Source organism: Anas platyrhynchos, chromosome 3, assembly GCF_047663525.1.
Source record: "Anas platyrhynchos isolate ZD024472 breed Pekin duck chromosome 3, IASCAAS_PekinDuck_T2T, whole genome shotgun sequence".
Taxonomy (NCBI): domain Eukaryota; kingdom Metazoa; phylum Chordata; class Aves; order Anseriformes; family Anatidae; genus Anas; species Anas platyrhynchos.
Window position 1 is genome coordinate 52,703,803 of NC_092589.1, and position 23,474 is coordinate 52,727,276.

General features: G+C 44.1%; 1 protein-coding gene across 7 annotated transcripts in view; it reads left to right on the forward strand.

Moving 5' to 3' along the window:
* Nucleotides 1–23,474, forward strand: part of LOC101789803 (SAM and SH3 domain-containing protein 1) — a 544,938-nt gene that overhangs the window by 345,430 nt on the left and 176,034 nt on the right. For 2 of the 7 annotated variants that reach the window (XM_027454335.3, XM_072035899.1), the window contains exon 1: nt 10,574–10,801. The exons of the other annotated variants lie outside the window; for them this stretch is intronic. In XM_027454335.3, the coding sequence (XP_027310136.1) occupies nt 10,757–10,801 (45 nt within the window). In that variant the 5' untranslated portion in view covers nt 10,574–10,756. Of the gene's footprint in view, nt 1–10,573; nt 10,802–23,474 lie in introns of those variants that run through there. 7 annotated transcript variants of the gene reach the window in all.

Genomic DNA, 23,474 nt, shown 5'->3' on the forward strand with positions numbered 1-23,474 from the left:
AAATTATCCAAGGAGAACCAAAAAAGCTTTAGTAGGTAATAAAATTAAGCCTTTTGTAATGACAATAGTGAAAATAAAATGATTATTACTCAAATGATGTGATGCTGCATTTTGGGGGGAGAGTATTTCTTGATTTGTCTTTTATTTATTCTTTTATTTCTTAAAATCAGTATTCTGAGAGATATAGAAGATTTATTGTAGAAGTCAGAGCATGGGAAATGTGGATATTCTGAACCAAAATCTTAGGAACCAGAAAGTCCCGAGTTGCAGGTTGTTCCTGGTGGGGGTGAAGGCACAGTACGCACTCACAGACTTTGCAAAGATGCAGAGACATCTGGGGTAAGGCAGTCAGAATTAGCTGTCTGTGTGCTTGTCTGCAGGGAAAATTTGCCAGTGTAATTAAATTGCTCTACTTACACAGGTACAGCTCCTCGTACGGTCACTCTGCTTTCCGGAGGAGTGCCCGGGCAGGGGGTTTGTGCCAGTGTAACCACGGCAATGTGCTGCCATACAAGCACGGTGAGGCCATTTGCCAGCTGCTGCATGCCGGGTGGCTGCCATCTGAGATGCTCAGGACAGCGCTGCTCAGAGTGAAAGAAATGCCAAGCTGCACCAGGGCCATAGGCAGGACACGTGTTCCCATCACTGCCCTGAAAATACATGTCTGAAGTCATAAATCCAATCATTTCCCTAAGTATAAGCTCCAGCTGCCTGTGAAAACCTATCGCAGCTTTCTCTTGCATGTCAATTCGACAAAAAGCTGAGTTTAACTGTTAATGCTCAATCAGTCTTCTGATGCTTGATCCTTAACACAGTTTCTCACCAGTCCCCTATTTCCCCATCCTGGCTGTGGCTGCAGCTGGATTCCTGTCTGAGGAAAAGGTGGGAGACGGCATTGGGTGAGGGGCTGGGAGTGTGAGTGACCTGCCGTCAGGTCCTTGCTTCACTGCAGATGTTCTGCGTGGCCTTGGGTATGACAGCCCCTCTGCAGCTGCCTTTGTGCCTTGTGACATCGAGGAGCAGCACATCCGAGAGGCAGGGAAGAGGAGTGAGGTGTGATAACAGCGTCGGAGGAGATGAGCTGCAGAGGTGGTGCTGGAGGAGAGGTCGAGTCAGCATCTCAGCTGCCTTGCAGCTCCCAGGAGATGGGGACTGGAAAGCTGTTCCCATCAGACTGCCCTCCTGCAGCAAATCCACCTTGCCCTCCCTCCTCTTCCCTTACTGAGCCACCTTCCAGAGCCTTTACTGCCCCAAGCAGGTGTCCTTGCATCCTAATGCACTAAAAAGCATCTTTCTGAAGAGGCATAAATCCTATTGAAAACCCTTGTGACTTGTGATTATTACAACCTGAACAAATAATTGGTTTTAAAGCAGGAAGGCTCCTGATGCTTCTCAGGTCATTTGTATTGTCTTGTGAAAACGAGGCTGCAGAAAGGCAAACCTCATTCAGACAAAGGCGTTCTACAAAAATTGACTTTTGAGTGGACAAGGTAGCACAGTTGTTCATTATGGGACAGGCTCCGCTGTTACTCTCAATGTTTGCTAACAACAGGTTCAGAAAAAAATGGCAGCTCCAGATGGTAATGCCGGATAATGAAAAGAGGGCAAAAAGAAAAAAGCAAGCCAGACAAACTGAGCTAAATCTAGTTTACTCTTTTTTTCTTCATCATCCAAGTGCAGCTTGGCCCCGTCTGAACCAGAGTTACTGATTTGGTTAGTGGCTTTTGAATGGTGTTCCTGAACTGCTGAATATTTTGTTTGTTCCCCAGCTTGCATAATTTGCTCTTACTTGTCTTACACCAGTCTCTGTCTGGGGGAAAGCACATATCTTATGTGGGAACTCTATTATACAGTTGTTAAAAGCAGCTGTTTGAATCTTACTATTCAATCTTTTCTTTAATTCATTTCAAATGGGACAATTCAGATTGTGAGTTTAGCTCAAGGATATACAATGAGGGTAATCAAATGTCTTTATATAGCCTCAAATCTGTGTCATAAAGAACTGCAAAAAAGGCATCCAAATGCAACGCTGAAAGTTAGATGGCAATTGATTTCTACTGTGTAATCTCACAGTCGTTTCGCTGGCCTCAAACAGGCTCAGAAGCCTCTGCAGTGTTTTGTACACCCTGGAAATAGGGAGAGAGCCTCACAAACGTCAGTGCACGCTGATGTTAAACGTGCCTTCTGTGTTTCAGGATTGGTGTTTACTCGTGGAGCTGCAGGCATACAAATTACCTGGCGTAAAAATGACAGGATCGGCTAATACCTTATCTGTGGTCACACCACCTGGTCAGCATTAGCAGACTGGAGAGGCAAGCCGCAGCTTTTGGACACGGGATGGATGGGGCTGGCTGTCCGGTCTGGTCCTGGGCCAGAAGATGGGACAGGGCAAGGAGAGATGCACTCAGTGGTATGGAGCTGCCAGCTCTGTTCCCTTCCTTTTGCAGCCTGGGCTCAGCAAGCAGCTCCACGGGCAGTGCTCAGCTGAAATTCACCCTCGTGGGTTTCCTCTGGTTAAGTGGCACTTTTATTCCTGCTCCCCGGAGAACTTTTCAAGCAGAAATAGCTCGTTCTTCTTGTTTCTTTCAACATGCAAAGCAGACCGGTGCTGTGGCCTTTCAGATACCTGAGCGGGTCTTTGTTGGTGTTTTTTTTTCGTGTTTTGTTTTGTGAGAAAGCAACCCGGGGTGGCAAATTCAGCCTGGGCTTTCAATCCAATAGGCTCTACTCGAGTGTGTGCAAAACCTGAGGTGCTTTTGCTCTTGTAGCTATTCAGGGGGAAAGTGCACGGTGTATTTAGTGCTTTGTGGGCTTTGTCTATGTGCAATTTCACCGGCAGCGTAATCGTCTTTGCAAGTTTTGCAGCGAGTTTTCTCCCAAGGCATCCTTCGGGGAAGGGATCGCTCAGCGGGGGCTGCCGCGGGGGCTGCGCGTCGGCAGGCGGGGCTGCCACCTAGCGGGTCCTTTTAAAATGAAAGGAACGGGAAAAACCCTACTGAATGTCCCCCACGAGCTGAGCTTGGGGCTGGCATCGGGGTTTTAGCGACGGATGGTCCCGGAGGGGAAGCCCGCGGTGCGTGGGGCGCCGCCTGCACAGCATCGCCCTGGGCAGCCTGGCCGCGGGTGGGTCCCGCACGGCTCCCGGGGGCTGTGGGGCCGTGGGATGCTCTGTGGGGTGAGAGCAGGGGTGCTGGGGGCTCCCAGGGCATCAGGGATGCCCCACGGTGACTCGGGGGAATCGGCGGTGTCGTGTGCTTTGGTGTTTCAGGAGTAAACCTCTGAGCGGGCATACCCTGTGTCTGCTGGAGAGGTCCATGCTGAAAAACTCCCTCTTCCTCCCCTCCAAAAACCCCAAAAGAAGACAAATGTAGGACAAGCTCACTTCAGCAGACCAAAGAAGAAGGGAGAGAGCATGCTTTGCTTGCGTACAAGATCACAACTTACACGTGATGTAGAGGAAGGAGCTGAGACTCTGTCCTGACCTGGTAATCTTAACTGTACTTGCAATTTCTCCCCCAAATGAAATCTTTCTGATAAAGGTGATAATGTGCTTTAAATAATTTAGCCTTTCAAACTGTTCCATGCAGTTACATGCTATCTATTCATTGAAATGAGATGATGCCTTTGGCTTTTTCTGAGGTCTAGACTTGAAAATACAGATTTATTTGCCATTTGCAGCCACCTCATATCAAAAATTGCTAGTGTAAGGTTGCTTGGGCTGTACTCTGGTATTACCCATTGCAACACCAGTAGTCTGCTTATAGCACAGAAAGGTTGATGCATTGTGTGTGAGCTCCCCTGCTGTGCCACACCACCTCACTGAAATCAACGGAACTGAGCACGTTGGATGGGAAAGGAAATTTGGGGTTGTTTATGACATTCTCGACATTGTGCTTTACGATAGTGACCTGTGGATATAAACAAAATGCTAGAGGATTCCCTTGATGCTTGATCCCATCCCCATGACCTTGAGCATTTAAAACATGATATTCTTCATGAAATCTGAGTTTCTCCTAAACAATGTGATTCCAGGAGCTGAAACTTGAAAAATAAAGCTACCAAATATCCTCAGTTATGAAAATTATGTTACTGAATTAGCCATATTGTTCTGGGGGGGGGGGGGGAAGGAGGTTGGTCATTTTTTGTTTTCAAAGCACCAGTGGATAGCATGTATTGATGAATGAGGAATGAGACAAACCTGTCCGTCCATACTGATAAATACTGCCCTATCAAAGCCCGATGCCTGGGGGAGGGATGGGGATCAACCACTGCTTTTGCTAAGAATCAGACCTGATGGTTCAGAAGCATGATGGCTTCGAGCCTTGGACATTTTCTTCCCATCAACTATCAAACCTTGACTTAGCCTTCACACCGTATTGTCAAGTACTTTGATATGTATCTTGCAGGTTATTTATAAAGTTTATATAATTCTGGCTCATTTTTGACAGGTAATCATATCAGTCTGTGCTGCTACCTAGCTTGTGTTGGTTTTCTCATGCTGCTGGATTGCTACATTAAGTTGCATGTTGGGATTGTGCCATAGCTGCACGAGGAACTGAAGCTTAAAAATTTCTGTTTCAAGGTCTAAACGGGAGAGGGGAAGAGCAATAAAACCTGATGTTTATGGGGGAACTTTAGAAAAGAACAAATCAACCTCCTTTTTGTTTCCAGTCAAGATCTCTGGTTGACAGAAAATGACTTTGGCTTCCAGGATTCAGGATAACAATTCTAATAAGTGGTTGCAGCCTCCTATTAATGGGTAAGCAAGATGTGTAGGAAGTCTACAACAGGAATGATGCAATTTACAGATCCACTGGAAAGGTCAGCAGAAGATGACTTTTTCCTCTTCTGTCTTTTTTGACTGAACGAAGATCTTCACTGGTTGTGTGTCCTCGCTTTTAGCATGGGCAACTTCTCTATAAGGAATATGTGCTGTATCAGGAATTCATGTAAGCACAGACCCACCTTTCATATACATTGTGCCAGTTACGGAGACTGCTGGCATCACTCCTCCAGAGGCAGCAGCACCTACATAATGGGGTTTTCTTCCCCTACCAGGGATAATGCTCTGTGTATATTGTCTGTGATATAAAGCATAGTCAACAGAGTATACAAAACCTAGGTCAGATGAAAATTAGGCAGCTGGAGGTAATCAGGTGCTTCCAAGAGGAGTTTTTGTTTGTTTGGTTTGGCTTGGTTTTCAAGTAAGGTTAAAATTGCTGTTCTCATTCTGGCCAAACTTGTAAGATCTGCTAAGGAAGAAATACTGACCCACTTCCTTGGGAAGGAGCTAAAATGCATTTTTTAGAACAGTGAAGATTTTACTGTGCATTCTGTAATTCCACACAAATGTTAGTGTCCACAGTGTGCGTGTACACAGATAAACATCTTGAGTTAGACTGGCTGCAGATGGAGAGAAACACCATCTGCTGCTACCCTTAACTCCTAGCCCCAAAGTCCACTGATCTACTGGAGTGCTTTTGGTGCCTTCTGCTTGAAATAGTTCTTAATGTTTTTCACACCTCCCAGAGGAGTTGATTTTGGTGTCCCAGCTTCACCTTGGCAGTGAAAGAACACCTGTTACTGCAAATTTTCATTCCTTCCAAGGTTTTCTGCTACAGGATCTATACAGACAAAAAGAGCAATTGGAACTCTTCCTGCAGCACACCAATTTCAAGAAGTAGCATTGTTCCTGCAAGGAAGAGGAATAAGAAACAATCACAAACATAAATAGTTACAAAATTAGAAGAAGCATTTCCCTGCTTCCTGCTGCCATATCAATTTTGAACAAGTATCCAGGCACATGAAAAAGTTTTGTCACTCACAGGTACTGAAGGCCTGTGTGAGGGTTCCCAGAGGGTGAAGACTCTAACCTCTCCTTTGAATTCCCAAAGTTGCTGTAACCTTTACTAAGCTCGCTTAGTATCCCTGCCCATCTAAAAACCCCATGCTCTTACTCTGTTATCGATAAATAAAAAGAGGACTGAAGAAAATGCAGTAAAAGTGTAATGAACATTTTCCTAGCCAAATTTTGACCAGATCCTTAAAAGACTTGGTAGTATAATAGTCAAGGATGATTGATGATGATTAAGATTCCCTTAGCACACCTGTGTCCAGATTTACTAATCTCTATATTGTTTGCATTTGGAATGACTGTCTGAGATGAACAGGGACCTTTCTGCCTCATCTCCTCTTTATTTATCAATTCCTTTCTGTTGTATTCTCATGTACTGCTTTGTAATAAACAGGAAAAATAATTCCTCTCCCACCTGAGACTTTGTCATTAGAAATGTTACCACTTCATTTAATAATTCACAGTAGTAAAACCAACTCCAGTATTAGGGAGTTTATTTAGAATTCAGAACTGTAGGATTTCATGATGAAAATTCACCCAGAGTATTTTGGCTTGCCAAAAGGAGATCATTTGCACAGATAGCAGTGGGGAGTTGTAGCAGGGTTGTGTTTGATCACTTTACCTTTGTCACAAATGATCCAAACCAACTGTTTTCAGTGATATTTTACAGTGGTGGACACTGAGCATTTTTAATATCCAAGGGCTAGAACCGCCATGGCTGCTTATGCCTCTGCTACACTTCTAGCTCCTTTCTCATATTTTAACTTGATGAGTCTGATCCAAATTCCATTGGCATTAATGAAGAACATTCATTGACTTCAATAATCTTTGAATTGCATCTAGCATCAACCACATTAGCATAATCAAGCGAGAGGCAATTGTTATGGATGCATTATTTAGCACTGATTGGGGAGGTACCATGAGCTCCAGTGTCAGCTGGTGTTAGATGTTATGTTATAAGGGCTTGATTATTAAATTACTATCACAGGTTATGAATCTTTCAGTTGTGCTTTCATGTCTTATGGTGCAGTATTCTGTATTTATGTTATAGGTCCCTAAAGAATACATTGGAAGGGGTCAGCTTTTTTATATAATTTTGGAATCTGTAACCTGCTCTGTGAAGTAACATTTCACACAAGCCCAAGTGAAGCGAGTGTCAGAATGTGCCTCATGTTCTTGTCTGCATCACATAGTGAGACACATCCTGCATTGCTGCAGATAAGGCGCTGACCTGACCGCACTCATCCATGCATGAAGTGGGAGAGGGAGCAGGCCAACTTTCTGATGGTGTTAATTTGAGTCTGGCTCCTGGCATGCAGCGCTCTTGAGCTGCTGAAGCCCATGAAGACAAAGAAGATCAAACTGCCGCTCCACATCCTGGAATAACTTTGTTAAGCCCTGAATCAGGAGGTGTTATCGGCTGTCATAAAACAGGCAGTAGCAAGAAGGAAGCATACTGCTGGCAGGCCTCACACCTATGCAAAGCCCTCATTCTGCTGTTTTTAATGCCAGTGTTACTAAACCAGTGTTTGGAGCCACTGGAGGCCCAGGAAGTGAGCATGGTTGGGAAGGATTTGCTATGTGCAATAGCACTTGTATTTTTTTAATCAGTATTCAGCTTGACTGAAACTAGAAATACTTGACACACTAGTTGTAAACAGTTTAAAAACCATACTTGATCATAACTGGAGTGAGCAATGTCAGAGGCCGCAGTGGTGTGGGAACAGGAGACAAGGTATTTTCAACAGTGGTACTCTCAAGTTTGTTAATGTTGCTGGAGCAATTAAAAATAGTTTTGTCAGTGATCAGGGTTTTTCCAAAGAGCTGCAGGGGGCATAGGTCTCTGCTGTAAGCTAGCTGCTTGCCTTCCAGGAGCACATAATTTCATTCATTAGGTTTGCTATTAGCAAAGTACAAAATGATTAACTGTCATATTAGCCAATGCATAGACTTGTGTCAGCAGTTAGGAGAATTTTACTTAGATCCTAACCTCCAGGCTGATGGACTCCTCTGCCAGCTCAGGACTTCATCAGTCAATAAAAGTTGATCTGCAACCTTATTTCACGTTGCAAAAGCCACACCTCACCCAGTAAAACAGAAGAGAAATCTTTCTCTGCCTTGAAAGATTGGAATAAAGATGCTGGAGAAGTAAGCACTTTAAATTCTGGGACACAGAAACACGTGCGTGTTGTATTTGGCGTGGCGGTGTCACAGTGGCTGTCCTGGTCACCCAGGGTAAGAGAATAGATGGCACGTGGGTATTTAACATTAGCGCTGAGGTCTGCTTAAAAACAGGCCCTTGAAATCGCAAGATGCTTTCAGTCTTTATAGGAACCAAACCAAATCTGTCTCACAAATCAAAGAAGATGTGCTGTTGGGCTAAGGATTAATATTTGTAAGAAATTATTTACAGGTGCATGATTTTAACATGTAGCTATTTACATAGGTATCGAAATTAAAATGTAAAGTGGGGGGCCTTCCACCTGGTACAGACAAAAGCTCGGAGCTAGATGATGGACATGTGAAAACATTCAGACCTTGTTTTCTGAGGGGATCAATATAAAAGAACTTCAGGATGGGTACATAAAGGTGATTTACTTTTCACCTTTTTCTGGCTTACTGCAGAAAAAAATGTAATTGAACTTCAACTGGTCTCTGAATTATTTGGCCTTCTGTTAAGGCAGCAGAGAGATCTTTGATAGATGTTTATTATGATCCTGATGGAAGATTTTATGCTGTGCATCATGAGAATCAAGGGAGAGGAAAAAAAATTTTTTAAAAAAATAGACTTTTAAAGATGGTTTCTACTGCGTGCCATTTCACCTCTGTGGTTTTTCTTGCTGTCTCTATCCCAAGTTCCCACTTATAGCAACCAGTAATCCACAAGCTGCCATCACTCACCCCTTGCTCTTCTTTTTCACCCTCCCCTCCAAGTTATTAATCCAAAACCAAGAACTCAGCCGCTTTCCCATTTTCACTAGCTTTTCTCCACAGGTTTTCTAACTATTGAAATTTTTCTCTAGCCTTTGAAAGAACTGGTGTAAGACCAGGTAATTTTCAGTCAAAATGAAATTTCGTGACACATTCAAATGGCTCGCAAGGTAAGAACGACTAAGAGAAATGAAGTAATGTTATTGGGGTAAAGTAATTGGGGTCTACAAAAATTCCTGAGCTTGCAGCGGAGCCCAGCTCAGGACATATTTCCACCCGCTGGCCTCAACGTACGCTGTCCAAAACAAGAGAGAGGGCAGTGGAGACATCCTGGTTGTGACTGGAAAGCCCAGAGGGTTCAGGATCCTTTTTAATGGGACAAAGAGGTCTGTGTTTCACCCAATGCCAGGAGGACTGTATTCGTTTGCCAACTTGCAGGGTTCACGGAGCCGAGCAGGAAAAACACACACGCTGATAAGGAACAGTCTGCTGGCTTTTGTGAATCAAAGAGCCTGAAAAGCCCTAAGAATAGATTTATTGCTGAACAACATCCTTTCTGGCTATTTACTTCTGGACAGATACAGGATGGTGGGCATCCTGTTTTAGGCCACTTTGTTTGCGCAAGCAGAACGAGTAACCGCGACCAAGCGCCGACCAACAAGAAGCTGATCCCACACTGGGGCTGGCAGGCAATCCGCCACGGGACCGCCGCTTTTATTTTCCACCCTTGCTGCAGAAAAACCGACCAGCGCCTCACGGGGCCGTTCGCAGCCCTGCGCTACCCTCCCTGAGGCAGCCGTGGCGGCCCTGCCCTCCTCGGCCCCCCCGCTCCCCTCGGCCCGGCCGCACGGGGGCGCTGCGCCGCCGGCCCGGTCCCGGCTGTGGCGGCGGCCGCGGGGGCTCCGCTCCCCGGCTGGGGCAGGGGCCGGGCCCGGCGGCTCGGTGCTGGCGGCCCCATGGGGCCAGCGGCCCTCCGCCGCCTCCTGGCGGCTCCGCTCCCGGCCGCCTGCCGGTTTTTAGCCAGGGATTGGGTTTTGAACCTCCACGAGGTTCACCTGTGAAGGCAGGTTCGCCAGAAGGCGTGGGGATAGGCAGGTGAAGCAAACGGCAGGTGTTAGGCTGCGGTCTCCTAATTAGCAGACAGTCATTAGGGGGTTCCAGCTCCCCCCGTTTTAATTTACTGCAGAGTTGTTCCCAAGCTCTTCAGTCTCTCGCCTCAGGGCACAAAGGGGATCTGCATCTATATGGAAAAGAAATCGCAGCATTTAGGTGGTCCCTGGGTCTTGTTATCCGCGTTTCTCAAAAATGCACTGTAATTTCTTCTGTGCTTTTGTTGGAGTTTTTTAAAAATCGTTACATTAAAATGTTAAATAATTTTTTGTAGCTTCTTCCTATCCCAGTCCTTTCCGTGCGTTAATCCAGTAATGCACCGTGGCAGTGTGGATATTTTTAGCACGCAGTTTAGGATGAACGTGATGATACTTACACACACAGCAAGCAGGAACCCACACTTGTGCTCCATACGAAACTTCATACACCTTAGGGACTTTGACTTCAGAGACACATCAATGCGAGCCTCTGGCTTGGAGCTATCTTTCTTTTGGCTGCACATAGCACCCAGTAAAAGTTCATATCTGGCACGTCATTTTTGAGGTGTGGCAGAGTTATAGATGGTAATAGGAGTTGAAGTTTCACAAATGAGTATGTCAGAGACATGTATGATTTCTCGAGTTCCTTCACTGTACGTTGTGCAAGCATTCAGTTAGCTGAGGCATACTTAGCCCTTGAATCATAAGGAAAATGCCACTACCCAGCTTGCTTGCAAACTCGTTTGCTTAGAAGCCTCATTGCATCAGCAAAAACAACAGTGTGTCTGTAGAGTGCTGTGTGGAGCACGATGTTTTCTTTTCTTCGTTCAGTCATTTAAATGGTTGGAGCGACTTTTGACAAGGAAGCAGTAACTTCATTGTAATGGACCGTTTTTCACGTGAAACCGAGTTTTGGAATAAAGTGATGGTGAGTAAACCATGTGAGCGGGGCTGGGGGGACTATTTTTGTTCTGACTTTAATTCAGCAGTTTCTGAAAACTAAGATGGAAGTGATTTTCCTATTCTGACTGCGGGGTTGTATGTTTCTCATTAAACAGGAAACATATCGATTAAAGCAGGGGGGAGACAGCAACAGGCATGCTCACTGTCGTGTTCCATGAGAAAGCAGAATGTGAATGCTGTGCTAACAGCGAGATGCAAGTCTGATCCTCAGTTAGGTGTTACAACTTCTTCAGAAAGGGAGACATGTCAGCTGATTGAATAGATGTATTTTGTCCAAGCAGCTGCTTTTAACGCAATAGAAACCTAGCTTTTCAAAATCATTTGTGGAATTGTTACCTATGAGTTTAAAGAGGTGTGGTTTTTCTTTAGAGAAAAAGGAAAAAATAAATACTAATTTCATTTCCAATGGGGGATTTTTTTTAAATGGCTAACTATGATGAGTGTCTTTCTGGAAACTATATTCTCTGTATTAACTGTTTTCTTCACATTCTGTATGTAGCCTTTTTTTTTTTTTCCTCTTTTTTTGCCATCAGAATTCAAATAATATTTTGGTCACTGAACTATCAGTTTCAGCCAAAGAGGGTTGCATGTTTCTTTTTTTTTTTTTTTTTTTTTTTTTTTTTAATACAAGTTCATAGTCTTTACCCATAAAATTAAAAAGGCCAGACAAAATAATAGGTGCCTAAGTATAGGGAGGTGCCTAAGTATAGCTGCAGGTTAGAACAAGTAAACTTTATTGTGCCTTCTCTTGTTGCTGATGGTAATCAGGACATTCATATTAGCCTGATGAAAAGGAAAAATCAACTGGAGATTTTCTGAAGTAACTTAGGGATCACATTTTTCTGAGGGAGAAAGACAGAATGATCTACTTGGTAGAGCATATGATCAGTGTGTCTGGCTTACATGTATGTCCTCAGGCTCTGCCACAGGCACGCTTACATGAGCTCGAGGGAGTCAGTGTACCACCAATTTGACTACACTTGCTTACAAAGTGAATTGTGCCTTACTCGTGTACTGAGGTACACCCCCAAAATCTTTGTTTCCCTGTTTTTAAAATATCAGTAACTTCTGTCTGCTCCACAGGGCAGCTGTGATTCTTGCTTTGGCGGCATATTTAGTCTCTGCTGACACTGTTCCAGCCATTGCTAGCTCTTTCTTCCATACTCAGCGTTGCTGTTGGGAGAGAGTAATTAATATAAAATGTGTTCCAGTCTGAGAAGTCATATTTGTATTTCCTTCTTTTAAAAAAAAAGCCCACAAAGTAAGTCTTTGGCTGTCCAACTGCTGAAGATACGGGCGCACGCAACCAAGTTGCATTTTAGAAATGTATGAGCTATGCTAATCTTTGCCCATATAATTTAGTTCACAGTTACAAGCTATGAACTTCTTCATTTTGCTGTCTTGTATAAATGATTTGTACAGAAGTCATTAGCTTGTGACTGCAGGTGTGCAAGTGGAAGTGATTACCCCGTTGAACCTTTAGGCCATGATCTGGTCATAAACCAAGGGTTTTGCTACCTCTGTGGCTGCCTGAACACGCACGCTGAGCATGTTGCCATGCAGGGAAGCTACCTTTATAGTTGGGTTATTTCAGGTGAGCTTGTGTCCGTGGCAGCTTTGGAAGTGTTTCTCCTTAATACTTTGATAACTGGTTGAAATATTTCTTAAACATAAAAGTGAGAGAGCAGCTCAGTTTGCTCTTTTTCTGGAGTGGCTGGTTTTCCTCTGCCTCTCTCCCAGAACAGCAGCATTTCATCCTCACTTGCCTATGGTCTCCTCACATCAGTATCAGTCCTCTGTATTGGATTATAGGGCTGAGCTATGTCACATGGCAGAGGTAAAAAGAAACAAGCTCTTTGAGGGATGCTAATGCTTCAGTAACAGTGCTGGAGCCATTCTCCTGATCACAGGCATTTTGCTTACCTCAATTCCAGTTCTGCGCTTTGATAAAGAAATTCAGAATAACCAGCATGTCAGGGTAAAACGTGTAACAGTGGTGGGAAGGTGTTTAGTGCTATGCTCTGACCTTGAAAACTGGGATGTGGGATGGGATGATTAAAGCGTCATGGCTAGTTCATGTAGGACAACCAAATCCAATGGAAATATATTTTTCCAGTTCCTGTAAGATGCCGATTTTCATCCATCTCAGGGGCTCAGGAGTGCCCTTGCCATCACTGCCATCAGCTGAAGTACTTCATTTGCCACGCAGTCAGTCACCAACTGTATCTCCTGGTGAAGGGCAGGGGTCTCAATATAAATCCAGAATTATTGTGGCTTGCCAATTAGTGGTGTTTGAAACAGGCTGTGAGAAGGAAAGCTCCAAGTAATGGTTGTCAGGTCACAGGTTCAGCGGGTTTTGTTCTGTCTGGCTAACCATCGGGACAGGATGTGAGGGAGTTTGCTGCTGGCAAGCCCAGTGTCACTCTACTAAGATTTTGGGGACATGGTTCAAAAACCTGGCTCTGCAAAACTGTAAGTTAACTGGAGGTGTTACCACTTTCACTATACAATGGAAAGGGATCACTCTTTCATTTAATTAAAAGCACTAAAGCAAAGTTATTCTAAAAAGTGCTTGAGATGACATAAAAAGCACTTGTAGGTTTTAAGCATGGATTTAAAAACCACAGAAGAAATCATGGTTTAAAGAGAAAGTAACCTTTCTTTTGAACTCAGGTCTTCCACAGCATCAGATATGGTTGGGCTGCATCTTCTCCTTGTGACACGTTTTGGAAATGCTGATCATAGTCAGCTTCTCTTGCCAAGATGAGGTTCCCAATGTTTTTGAGAGGCCTGCTCTTGTCTACTTGCAGTCTGCCAACATCCAAAATGCTTTGCCCAGGGACTGCTGATCCATTTGCATGTTATGTTGTGGTCCTGCTGCTTTTATTGTAGTTAGGTAGCAGACCGCAGAACATTCTGAAATACATCCTATATGCAACTATTATGGAAAAATATCTTTTTTTTTCCCCTTCCTCCTAATTCTCACTCCTGTTTTGCCACCTCAGTTTATATTTTGCATTTATTTTTCGTCCTGTCTGTGGAACTAACCGAAAACATTGCACCTGCTGCACACCCACATTTGTTTTCTGTTAAATCATCCAAATTCCGAAAATCCCAACCCAATATTTGCAGGTAATCTGCTCATCTGGAAGACAATAACTTTCTAGGATCAGGTTGAAGGCTATGTGCTTCCCCAGAGAAAAGACACGTATAGTGATGTGTTTATGCTTTGTAATAATAATATTTGTCCATGTGAGAAAGTGTGAAGTTTTTTTCTTCTGCCACACCATATGGCTTATGACTATTTACAATCCAAACAATAACAGCTGCTGCTGTGTAAGAGAAGTCATTTTTCTGAGCTGGAGATGCGCTGAGTAGTGAATGACAAAGTGTATGTCCACAGATGTATTCCAAATATCCGAATTTACCACTCAACATCCTGTCTGTTATTCTCTTCTTGGAAACTGGTGGAGCTTTTTTTTTTTCTATGCTTAGCTAATGGGGAGAGCTTTGACAGCTCGGTTTGGGAGTTTTTTCATGTTTTGTATTTTACTTTTATATGCTTATGGAGAATCTGTGTCAGGCGACTGCTTTCCAAAGAGGAGAAGGGAAGGACATTCTGGTTGGGAGCTCAGCAAAATGAAAGTGAATCATGCTCTTAATCCCTTTCACAGAAAAGCTGTTGACTCTTACAGTCAATAGCTGAGAAGTTTCTAGTTGGGAAAATAAACCAGGTAGTCTTTAGACCTTTGAAACATGGGTCACTTACTGCCCTTTGCTGCTGGCATGCTTCGTCTGGATTTCAGCAGTACACAGATACATACATACCCTGTGCATTTCTCAGCTACTATCAGCAATTTCGGGTTCCTATCAGTTGTCTGTTCAAGGCTCTTTTTTTTTGTGGTTGTCCATTGGGCATGCTGATGAATTCCTGAGTTTTTGTACCAGGCTTTGTAATAGGTGACTTACCATTGTCAGTTGGTCCTGTCATCAGCAAGAGGACAATTGCAAGATACCAGACAATTGGTCTGCATACCTGGCCCTTAGCTACAGGGCTCTGATTGGAAATGGCATTTAAACCTCTGCCATTTCCGTGCCTGTCAGCAGCTCTCTGGAGCCGTGGATCTCTCATATTTGCACCAAGTCGCTCCTGTGCCTGCTCTTTCCCAATGGGTTAGACGATTGGCACATCGTATTTATTATGATTTATCTCAAAAAAGCATATTCCAGGGAGGATGAAGTGATTGGGGGGCTATTCCCTGGGCATATTCTTGCTGTCACACAATAATCTAGCAGTGCTCATTAGCTAAAAAGAATTGCAAGTGTCCTGCGGTTGACACTTTGTCCCCCATGAAGCTTTGCTGGTAAATAAAACCCTTTGGATTTCATCCCACTTAGGAGTGCCCTGAAAGGGGGCTGTGAATGCAAGTGACCATGCTTTCTAACAGTGTCACGGTGGAGCCTTCTCATTGAAAAGCCTTAAAATTAAGCTAGATTAATTGCTCGATATATAACAATTTCTATAATTTACATTTTGGTGTTTTTTTTTTTAATGTATCTGTAAGTACTCCTGTGTCACTGGGGTTTTTCATGTCAGGGCTACAGACACCATAGAAACAAAAGGGCTGAAAGGAACTTTCTGGCACAGTTGGGTTGGCAGCCCCAAAAACCTCACTGCTTCGATGGTTACAAACAACAACCCTTCAATTTGGATGCCTTTGTGGTCGCCTTACACAGAGATGTTTTTAACTGGAATAGTTTTCTTCCGTCTGCTTGATGCGAGCAGCTCTCCATCTCAGACTTTGCTTTAGTGGGGCGAACAGTTTCTGCTCATCTCCCCACGTGTGACGAATACTCTGCTGCACGATTACACTGGGTCTTACGGTTCCTCTTCCACAACTGTGCAGTGACCAGAGGGGTTTGGAGGAAGGAAACCCAACTGCTGCCCTGCAGAAGCAAACATGCACTTACGGCTGACAAGAACGGGCTAGCTCCACGTTTGGAAAAAGTGGGGCTCTGAGTAGACGCAAGTCACATCCCTTTGTTGTAGAGCCCGAGTGATTCCGCTTATAGTTAATGAAAATCTCCTTTGTAAACCCGCGGGCTGTGGTGCGGCTCCGGGCAGCTGCGGTTCCATAATTCATGTGCTGAGTCAGCTCCTCCCGATGCGAGTGAAGGAGTTACCGGGGAACGTGCTCCTCGGTGTGAATTTCATCTCGCTTGCCAGAGATAAATGGGATTACCAGAAATATTTGTATGGAAGGCCATAAGCACAGCCTTAATCTACATTGGGGCTAAGGGAAAGAGCTTCTAATGTATTCGTAACTGAAAAGCGGTGATAGGTACTGTCTCCTGCCCCATTTCTGCTTCGCTGGGAGAGACAAATTGCTTCGGCTTTCTTGGATCAATGCAGCTCTGCCCGGGTTAAACTTGAAGCTGCACGAAGAGAAATCAATATAAAAAAATATGACAACAAAAATGGCAGATGGGAAAAATTGCTCTGTATAAACTAAGCCTACGGTTTCTCATGGCCTTTGCCTGCCAAAGCTATTCCATGAGCAGTAACAATGGATTGCATAAACAAATTTCAGGGATTGATGGAATTTGATTTCACGCTTTGTTCTTTCTAGCTGTCCGCGACGTTAAGCAGGGAATCCATTTCAGTACCCACTATGCAAAAGTCTGGAAACAGCTGGGATTATTTACTGCTAGGCTGCTGCCTAGGGATAGCTGGGCTTGTTGGCAGCTCCGCATTACAGCAATCAGTGTCAAGAAATCTCCTAGTGGATAAAATTGCTTTGCTGACCTGTGACATGATTTGGTGCCATTAATACCAGATGTTGAAGCCTCTGCTCCTCCTCCGGTCCTGCCCTCAGTCCACACTGCACTGAGATGCAAATTTGCTCTTGAAAGCTGTCCCTGCTTCCGAAGCATGGGGCTTCATATGTAGAGGAAAGCTGCTGTGTTGGCTAAACTGAGGGAAGATCCCGAAGAACTATTTCTTGGTGTTGGCTTCGTAAAAGCAAAAAGCATACGGCAATGCTGGCCAAACGCAAAGATTAAATTTACACCCATTCCTTTCTGCTGCCCCCTGCCTTTGGAAAGCTGTGGAAATAAATCACGGAGGGTCTGCGCTGTGCTATCAGCCTTGCTAGCTGCTGAAATTGAGTCTCTCCTGCACAGGGGCAGTCTTGCATGCTAAAATTGCTTCGCTTTGGGACGTCACAGGCGCCTGCGTTTTGGCTTGGGACCAACGAGCTGGAATTTAAGACAGTCATCGCTCGAATCCCCTGCACTTGCTTTAACCTAGCAAGTTAGAGCGAGAGACTGCATTTGGACAGCATCCCAGTGAGACAGTGAGGAAGATACGGAACCAGTTAATATCAGAGACCTGTGCCTTCGTGTGCATCCCAGTGTCCTGCAGGTGCTGGAGCAAACCTCTCAGAAGCCTCCCCTTGGCTCAGTGGTTTGCTCACAGCCCCTAAAAGTGCTTAAGCAATAACCTTGCGAAAGCACGTCCATGAACACCAGGCAAGCAGCTCCAGCAGCGATCCTGCATGCATGTTGCTGCCTGGCATGCCAGAAAAGGTTGAGCAAGGGATGAGGTAAGAGGGAATTTGGGGAGCCCTTCCTTCCATCCTACTCAAAAGCAAAGAGGATGGTCCTGCTCCTTCTGCCTCGTGTCTGTAAGTGATTTGCTTTCCTGCGTTTTCACAGACTGATGTCTCAAAAGCTCATTTTGTTGGAAAATAACAGTGTAGGGGTAACAAGACAGTGCAACAGCAGAACCTTACAAGAGAAGAGCTCTTTAAAGTGCAAATCCTCTGTCTCCCTCCTTTCCCCTGCGGAAGACAGAACGACAGCGGGGCTCTGCGATCCTGGGGGAGCCTCGGGCCCTGCTATACCGTAGGAAGAGCGTTTTGGGACATGTCCCCTGGCATGGCTGTGACTTGGTGCCTCGGGGGCACCGTGCTGCCAGTCAGTGCCCCGAGCAGCAGCCCTGGCGGGTTGGAAGCTCAGCACAAGTGGCAGGGTTCGCATGACCTGCTTTATGGTGGGTGTTTGGGGTTTTCAGTGTGCACCAACTATCAGCCTAGGCTAATTCCTGCAACACAAATTGCACTTCAAAGCGCCGTTGATCTCATCATCCCTGCAATTTTGTTCCTTTTATTGTCAGTTTTATCTGAGAAAGCGACGTGCTGCTCCCCACTTCCCGCTGTCACAGTGAACTTACCTTCCCCAATACCTGTACTGAAGTGGTGCTGCGCATCCCCTGTGACAAACCTGCAGCTGTTACAGGAATGTCTAGCATATATCTTAGAAATCCATTTTTTGCCTCTTGATTTAATGGTCTTCTAAGCCATTATTTCAAAAGGGGATGTTGCCTATTTTTTATTTCTCGGGTTCAGTAGTTAGTGATAAATGAATCTCAAGAGGGAAAGTAACTGAAGATGATGAATAGAAGAAAAATGTTCATTATTAGCTCAGGCAGAAAATGAATCCCTTTTCAGAAATTCAGGAAGTTGATAATAGTGGATTTTTTTATAGATGATTACCCTCATGACAAATCTATCGCTTTGCCTTCCCAGACAAGTATGATATGTTTTGTCTTTTTTTCCTCTTGACAAAGGAATTCATGACATAATGTCACCCTGTTGGAAAATGTGTATGTTTCTGGTAATTACTGGAAAATGATGCTGTTCTTAATTTCCATATTATGCGGGGTGGTTGTGATTAAAAAGTTAGACACTGACATGCAAGAAGGTACTGGGATAAGTCAGTTAATTTCTCCTAGCTGCTGCAGACATTTCTCTGCAAGAAGACACAATGCAATTTGTGTGTACTTTTTTTTTTTTTTTTTTAACCATTTAACAGCAATCCCTGTACAAAGTGGAGCCGTAATCCCACGCAGATGCTGAGTTTCTTTGCTATCTCAGGGAAGGTGCCCCCTCCCTCACATAAGTTTTTTCCTCATCAGGAGGAAATCTGCAAATACATTTTGTCATTGCTGCACAAATCAAAAAAGGAAGAACCGTGTTCTTAGCCACTTCCAGAACTATATACCATATTTTAAGGGGTCTAGTAGTGAAACTCTGTGAGTACCCATCCCCTTACAGTGATGTACTACATTGGAAACTCATGCAGAGAACAGCATGTTATGCTGTCTTCCTTACCTGTAAATCAAAATAGTATCTTTGCTCTCTTAGACATACCCTGTCTTTGGACTTCTTTTAATATTTCTCCCCAGATTGTTCTCCACTGAAGTCAACGCCAAGGTGATGGAACCACCTGTGGTTGCACGTACCGGTTGCTTCTGGCTGTAGGCTTAATGAGTGAAGTCACAACTTGTATTAAATCTTGCCCAGCCCTTTATAACTCCTCAGCCCATTGAACATGTCACATCTGGCCACCCTTAGGTGTGGTTGGCATCTTTATTCAAAAGATGTGACAGCATGCTTACCTAAAACTTCTGCCAAAGCAAAGGACTGAAGCAAAGCTAAGGGATTCTCCTTGGAAATGGGAAGAGGAGCCCAAAGTCTCGACCATGAGGATTCCTTCTAAAAAAAGAAACACTGGGAGAGAAGTATTTGATAAATTGGGGAGCTCAGAAGAACGGTTGATCTCTTGTCAGTGTCCCAAAATAAGGCAAGGTTTGCATTCATGGGTTGCTGTAGCGTAGGCAAGCTCTATGAGTTTTCTAAACTTGGAATGGCATTTTTCTCAGTGGTCATGGAAGAGAAGTTATCTTCTCATGCAGTGAGAACTTACAGTATTTCATTTTTAGTTCTCAAAATAAGATGAAAAGCCCAAATCCTGGGTAGGACCATGAATTCACAAGCTAAAAATGATTAAATAAACAATGAATCACAGTATGTCTTTTTCTTTTCCGTTCCTTTCCCTCACTTTTTGCACATCATTTTACCAGGATTTTTGGTTAAAATTACTTATGTTTGAAAAGAAAAAAAAAAAAAAAAAACAAAAAAAAAAAAAAACAAAGCATCCACAGGAAGTAAAAACTTTCCCCACCATTTTTGGTATTGGCAAATCCAAAATCTTTTATAAAGGTAGGATGTGTTTATTGAAAATTTTGTAGTTAGCCTTACTCTGTTTCTGAAAGTAGTCCCTTCACATCCATGGAAAGTGCAGATAAAATCCAGGTCAATAGTCCCTTCCCTGGACTCTAGCTGATGTCCATGGGCTGAGGACACAAGGTGAAAACCTGCTACAGTGAGTGACAGCTGCAGCATGACCTGGGTTGAGCTATCATGTTGACTTCTGTATCGTGTGGCCCAATCTGTTCTGCATTCCTGCATCTGAAGGGAAAGGAAGAGGAAAACAGCTTCTGTTAAGTGGCCGGAATAAATTTCAGTAATCTCCCAGTGTTATAATTGAATGATTGATAAAGGAAGAGCACGCCATAAAATGATGTGAAAAAGATGAATACTGTTCAACAAGATTAATATGCTAATAAGGGGGATTTTTTGCTCTGAACTAATTATAAAAAACAATTCCTGCAAACAGCTGAATAGGCTCAAGTTGCTTCTTTCTGTTTTTTCTTTGCCATTGGTTATCTATTAGCAATAAAGTTCATTATTTGCTACATAATGATAAAATGAAAAGTGAAAAAAAGGAATTGTCATCAATTCTAGGGTGATTTTTCTTCCTTTGTTGTTGTTATAGGCATTCTGGCAGCTTCATTTAGCTTTCAAACATTCAGAAAGCTGTATTTAAATCTGAGGTCTTGGACGCAGCACACAAAAATTTCCAGCAGATGTTTCTAGCCTGAGCGGCTACGTGTGGTGTTCCTGGATCCTCCCCGTGCCTGTGCTCCCGTGAGATGGATGCCGGATTGCTTTGGGTTATTGGAAGGGTTTTGTCACGCACCACTTATGAAAGAAAGGACCTTTCTAGTACAATTCCTGAGATGCATGGGTGTGCACAGGTGGCCAAGAAGGCCAGCAGCATCCTGGCTTGTATCAGGAATAGCGTAGCCAGCAGGGCCAGGGAGGTGATTGTCCCCCTGTACTCTGCTCTGGTGAGGCCGCACTTCAAGTGCTGTGTTCAGCTTTGGGCCCCTCACTACAAGAAGGACATCGAGACCCTGGAGCATGTCCAGAGCAGGGCTATGAAGCTGGTGAAGGGTTTGGAGCACAAGTCCTGTGAGGAGCGGCTGAGGGAGCTGGGGGTGTTTGGTCTGGAGAAGAGGAGGCTCAGGGCAGACCTCATTGCTCTCTGCAGCTACCTGAAAGGAAGGTGTGGGGAGCTGGGGGTCGGCCTCTTCTTGCAGATAACCAGTGATAGGACCAGAGGGAATGGTCTCAAGTTGCACCAGGGGAGGTTCAGGTTAGAAATGAGGAGACATTTCTGCTCAGAAAGAGCAGCCAGGCACTGGGACGGGTTGCCCAGGGAGGTGGTGGAGTCACCGTCCCTGGGGGTGTTCAAAGAGAGGTTGGACGTGGTGCTTAGGGGTATGGGTTAGTGGGTGACATTGGTGGTAGGAGGATGGTCGGACCAGATGATCTTAAGGTCTCTTCCAACCTTAATTATTCTGATTCTCTGATAGAAGCTGTCAGAGTGGAGGTGATGGAAACACAGAATACTTGGAGGTCTCATCCAGAGGCAGACAAGGATCCTCCATCCTCTGCTCTGCTGGTGATGGTAGGGGGCAGAGGTAGGAAGCAGGTGGTTCCACATCCACAGGACAGATGTGTGGCAACCGTCTTAAAAGATGTCTTTGCCTCTTGCAAGGCTCGCCTTTTCAAAGTTGCCTTGCTTTAGCAGTCTTTGTCTGATCTCACCTCTCTCATCTAGCATCAGAGGCCCTTTGGTCCTACCAAAGGCTGCCTAAAATTTGCGCTGCCTAGGAGGAGCCCTCCTTTATCTTTCTGAAGCATCTGTTCGCCATCTAATTTCAAAGGATAACTGAAAATATTTGGTTGTTTTGTGTTTTCTCTTTTTCTTTTTCTTTTTCCCCATGTCTGTGCTTTTAAATTTCTTAATCACTTTGTTGTTGTTTAATTTTTAACCTTTTAGGTTTAGTCTTTTTTTTTTTTTTGAGAGCACATATACTGCCTCAGATTGCTGTACCGCAACGTATATCAGAAATGTATTAGTTAATAGTACTCCTTCGAAAAACTTAATCCTCATTCTGTTTATGTCAGTGCAATGATTAGGATCTGCTTTGCTTCACCAAACAAACAAACAAAAAAAACACAAAGAAGAAATTGGCTCTTTCAAAGAGCGCAAGAAACAGTTAACCTTGGTGGATTCCCACACATCAGTTTGGGTCTTTTTTTTCTATCTTTTCCTCTAATAGTATAAGTCCCTTGACTGATGCTGGGATGCTTGCCATGACAATGTAATTTCTGGCTTACAGAGATTGTATGTGTGTTCCTTGGTGCATGCAAGTGTAACTTGAATTCTCCTTTCCCTTACTCCCCTCTGCGCTCCCCCAGCAGTTTTCCTTGTCCATCCAATAGTGATGCAAAAAGAAAGGAGAGCTACCTCTTACCATTTCCTTCAAGGCCTGAGAAATTGGGGTACATATCCAGCTGGTTACACTTTGAGTTTATGTGGATTTTTTATTCTCTTAATTTATAGGCTGAAGTCAGGAAATGCCTTCCTCTTAGAGCCAGCCACAATCTGCTGCTCTTAAAGAAGAAAGAGGAGGGACCCTGGGAGATTTTCCCTTGCCTCTCACCCCGTCCCCTTCCCCTTTTTAAATTGCATGGGTACATTCCTTTCAGGTCCTTTAAAACTCGTGTTTTGGGAAAAGGAATGGCAATTTTGCAGTCCTTAGATCAGAGGGGAAAAGCCTTGAGAAAGACATATCCAACCAGACCATGCTGAGCTTACAGCAGAGACTGCTTCCCCTGGGCACCTCGAGCTGCATTACTCAAGCCTGCTTGATGGGAAGAGCACCGTGTGTGCACCACAGCAGCTTCACTGTTTGCAAGATGTTAACTCTGCTGTTTGGCTGGCCTGTGTGCTACACCACTATGCGTTTGAAATCTGAGGCAAGATCGAGACAAAATCTTTCTTCACTAGAAAGCTGAGGGCTGCATCTTGGTGCTTCTGAGTAATATATTGGCCCCAAATAGTTCCCTTGCTAGATATTTGGGAATGAAAATTATTATTTTCAAGAAATGATAGAAATTTGGAAAATAATTTTTAGGTTTTCATAGTTCTCCAAAATGTTTGAACTCTGGAAAACTTACCCTCTAAGAACTAGGAATGCAGATGATGTGAGCCTAGAAAGTAAAAGTAATTGTAGGTGTAAAGGTATGAAAATCAAGAGGATCCACTAGAGGTATTCATACAACATGATAGTTGCTGTTTTTCCCTCTGTAGTAGATGCCTATGGCTGTATGCATGTTTTGGCTGTATGCGTTCAGTTACTGTAAAACTGGTCCTACTGAATCAAGAAATCCTGAGAACTCAACTGAGAGGTTTTGAGAAATCTGTGCATGTTCAGTTACAGCTGCAGCAAATGCTAACTCCACATCTATCATCAGTGCAATACTCTGGGGGGGGGGGGGGGGAATCTCATCTAAAAGCAAGTACAACAAGTCTGATTTGCCTGAGTTTCTTCTTTGAACTTAGAGAAAAATGTTCTCCACCTAGGTGAGCAAGAGCCA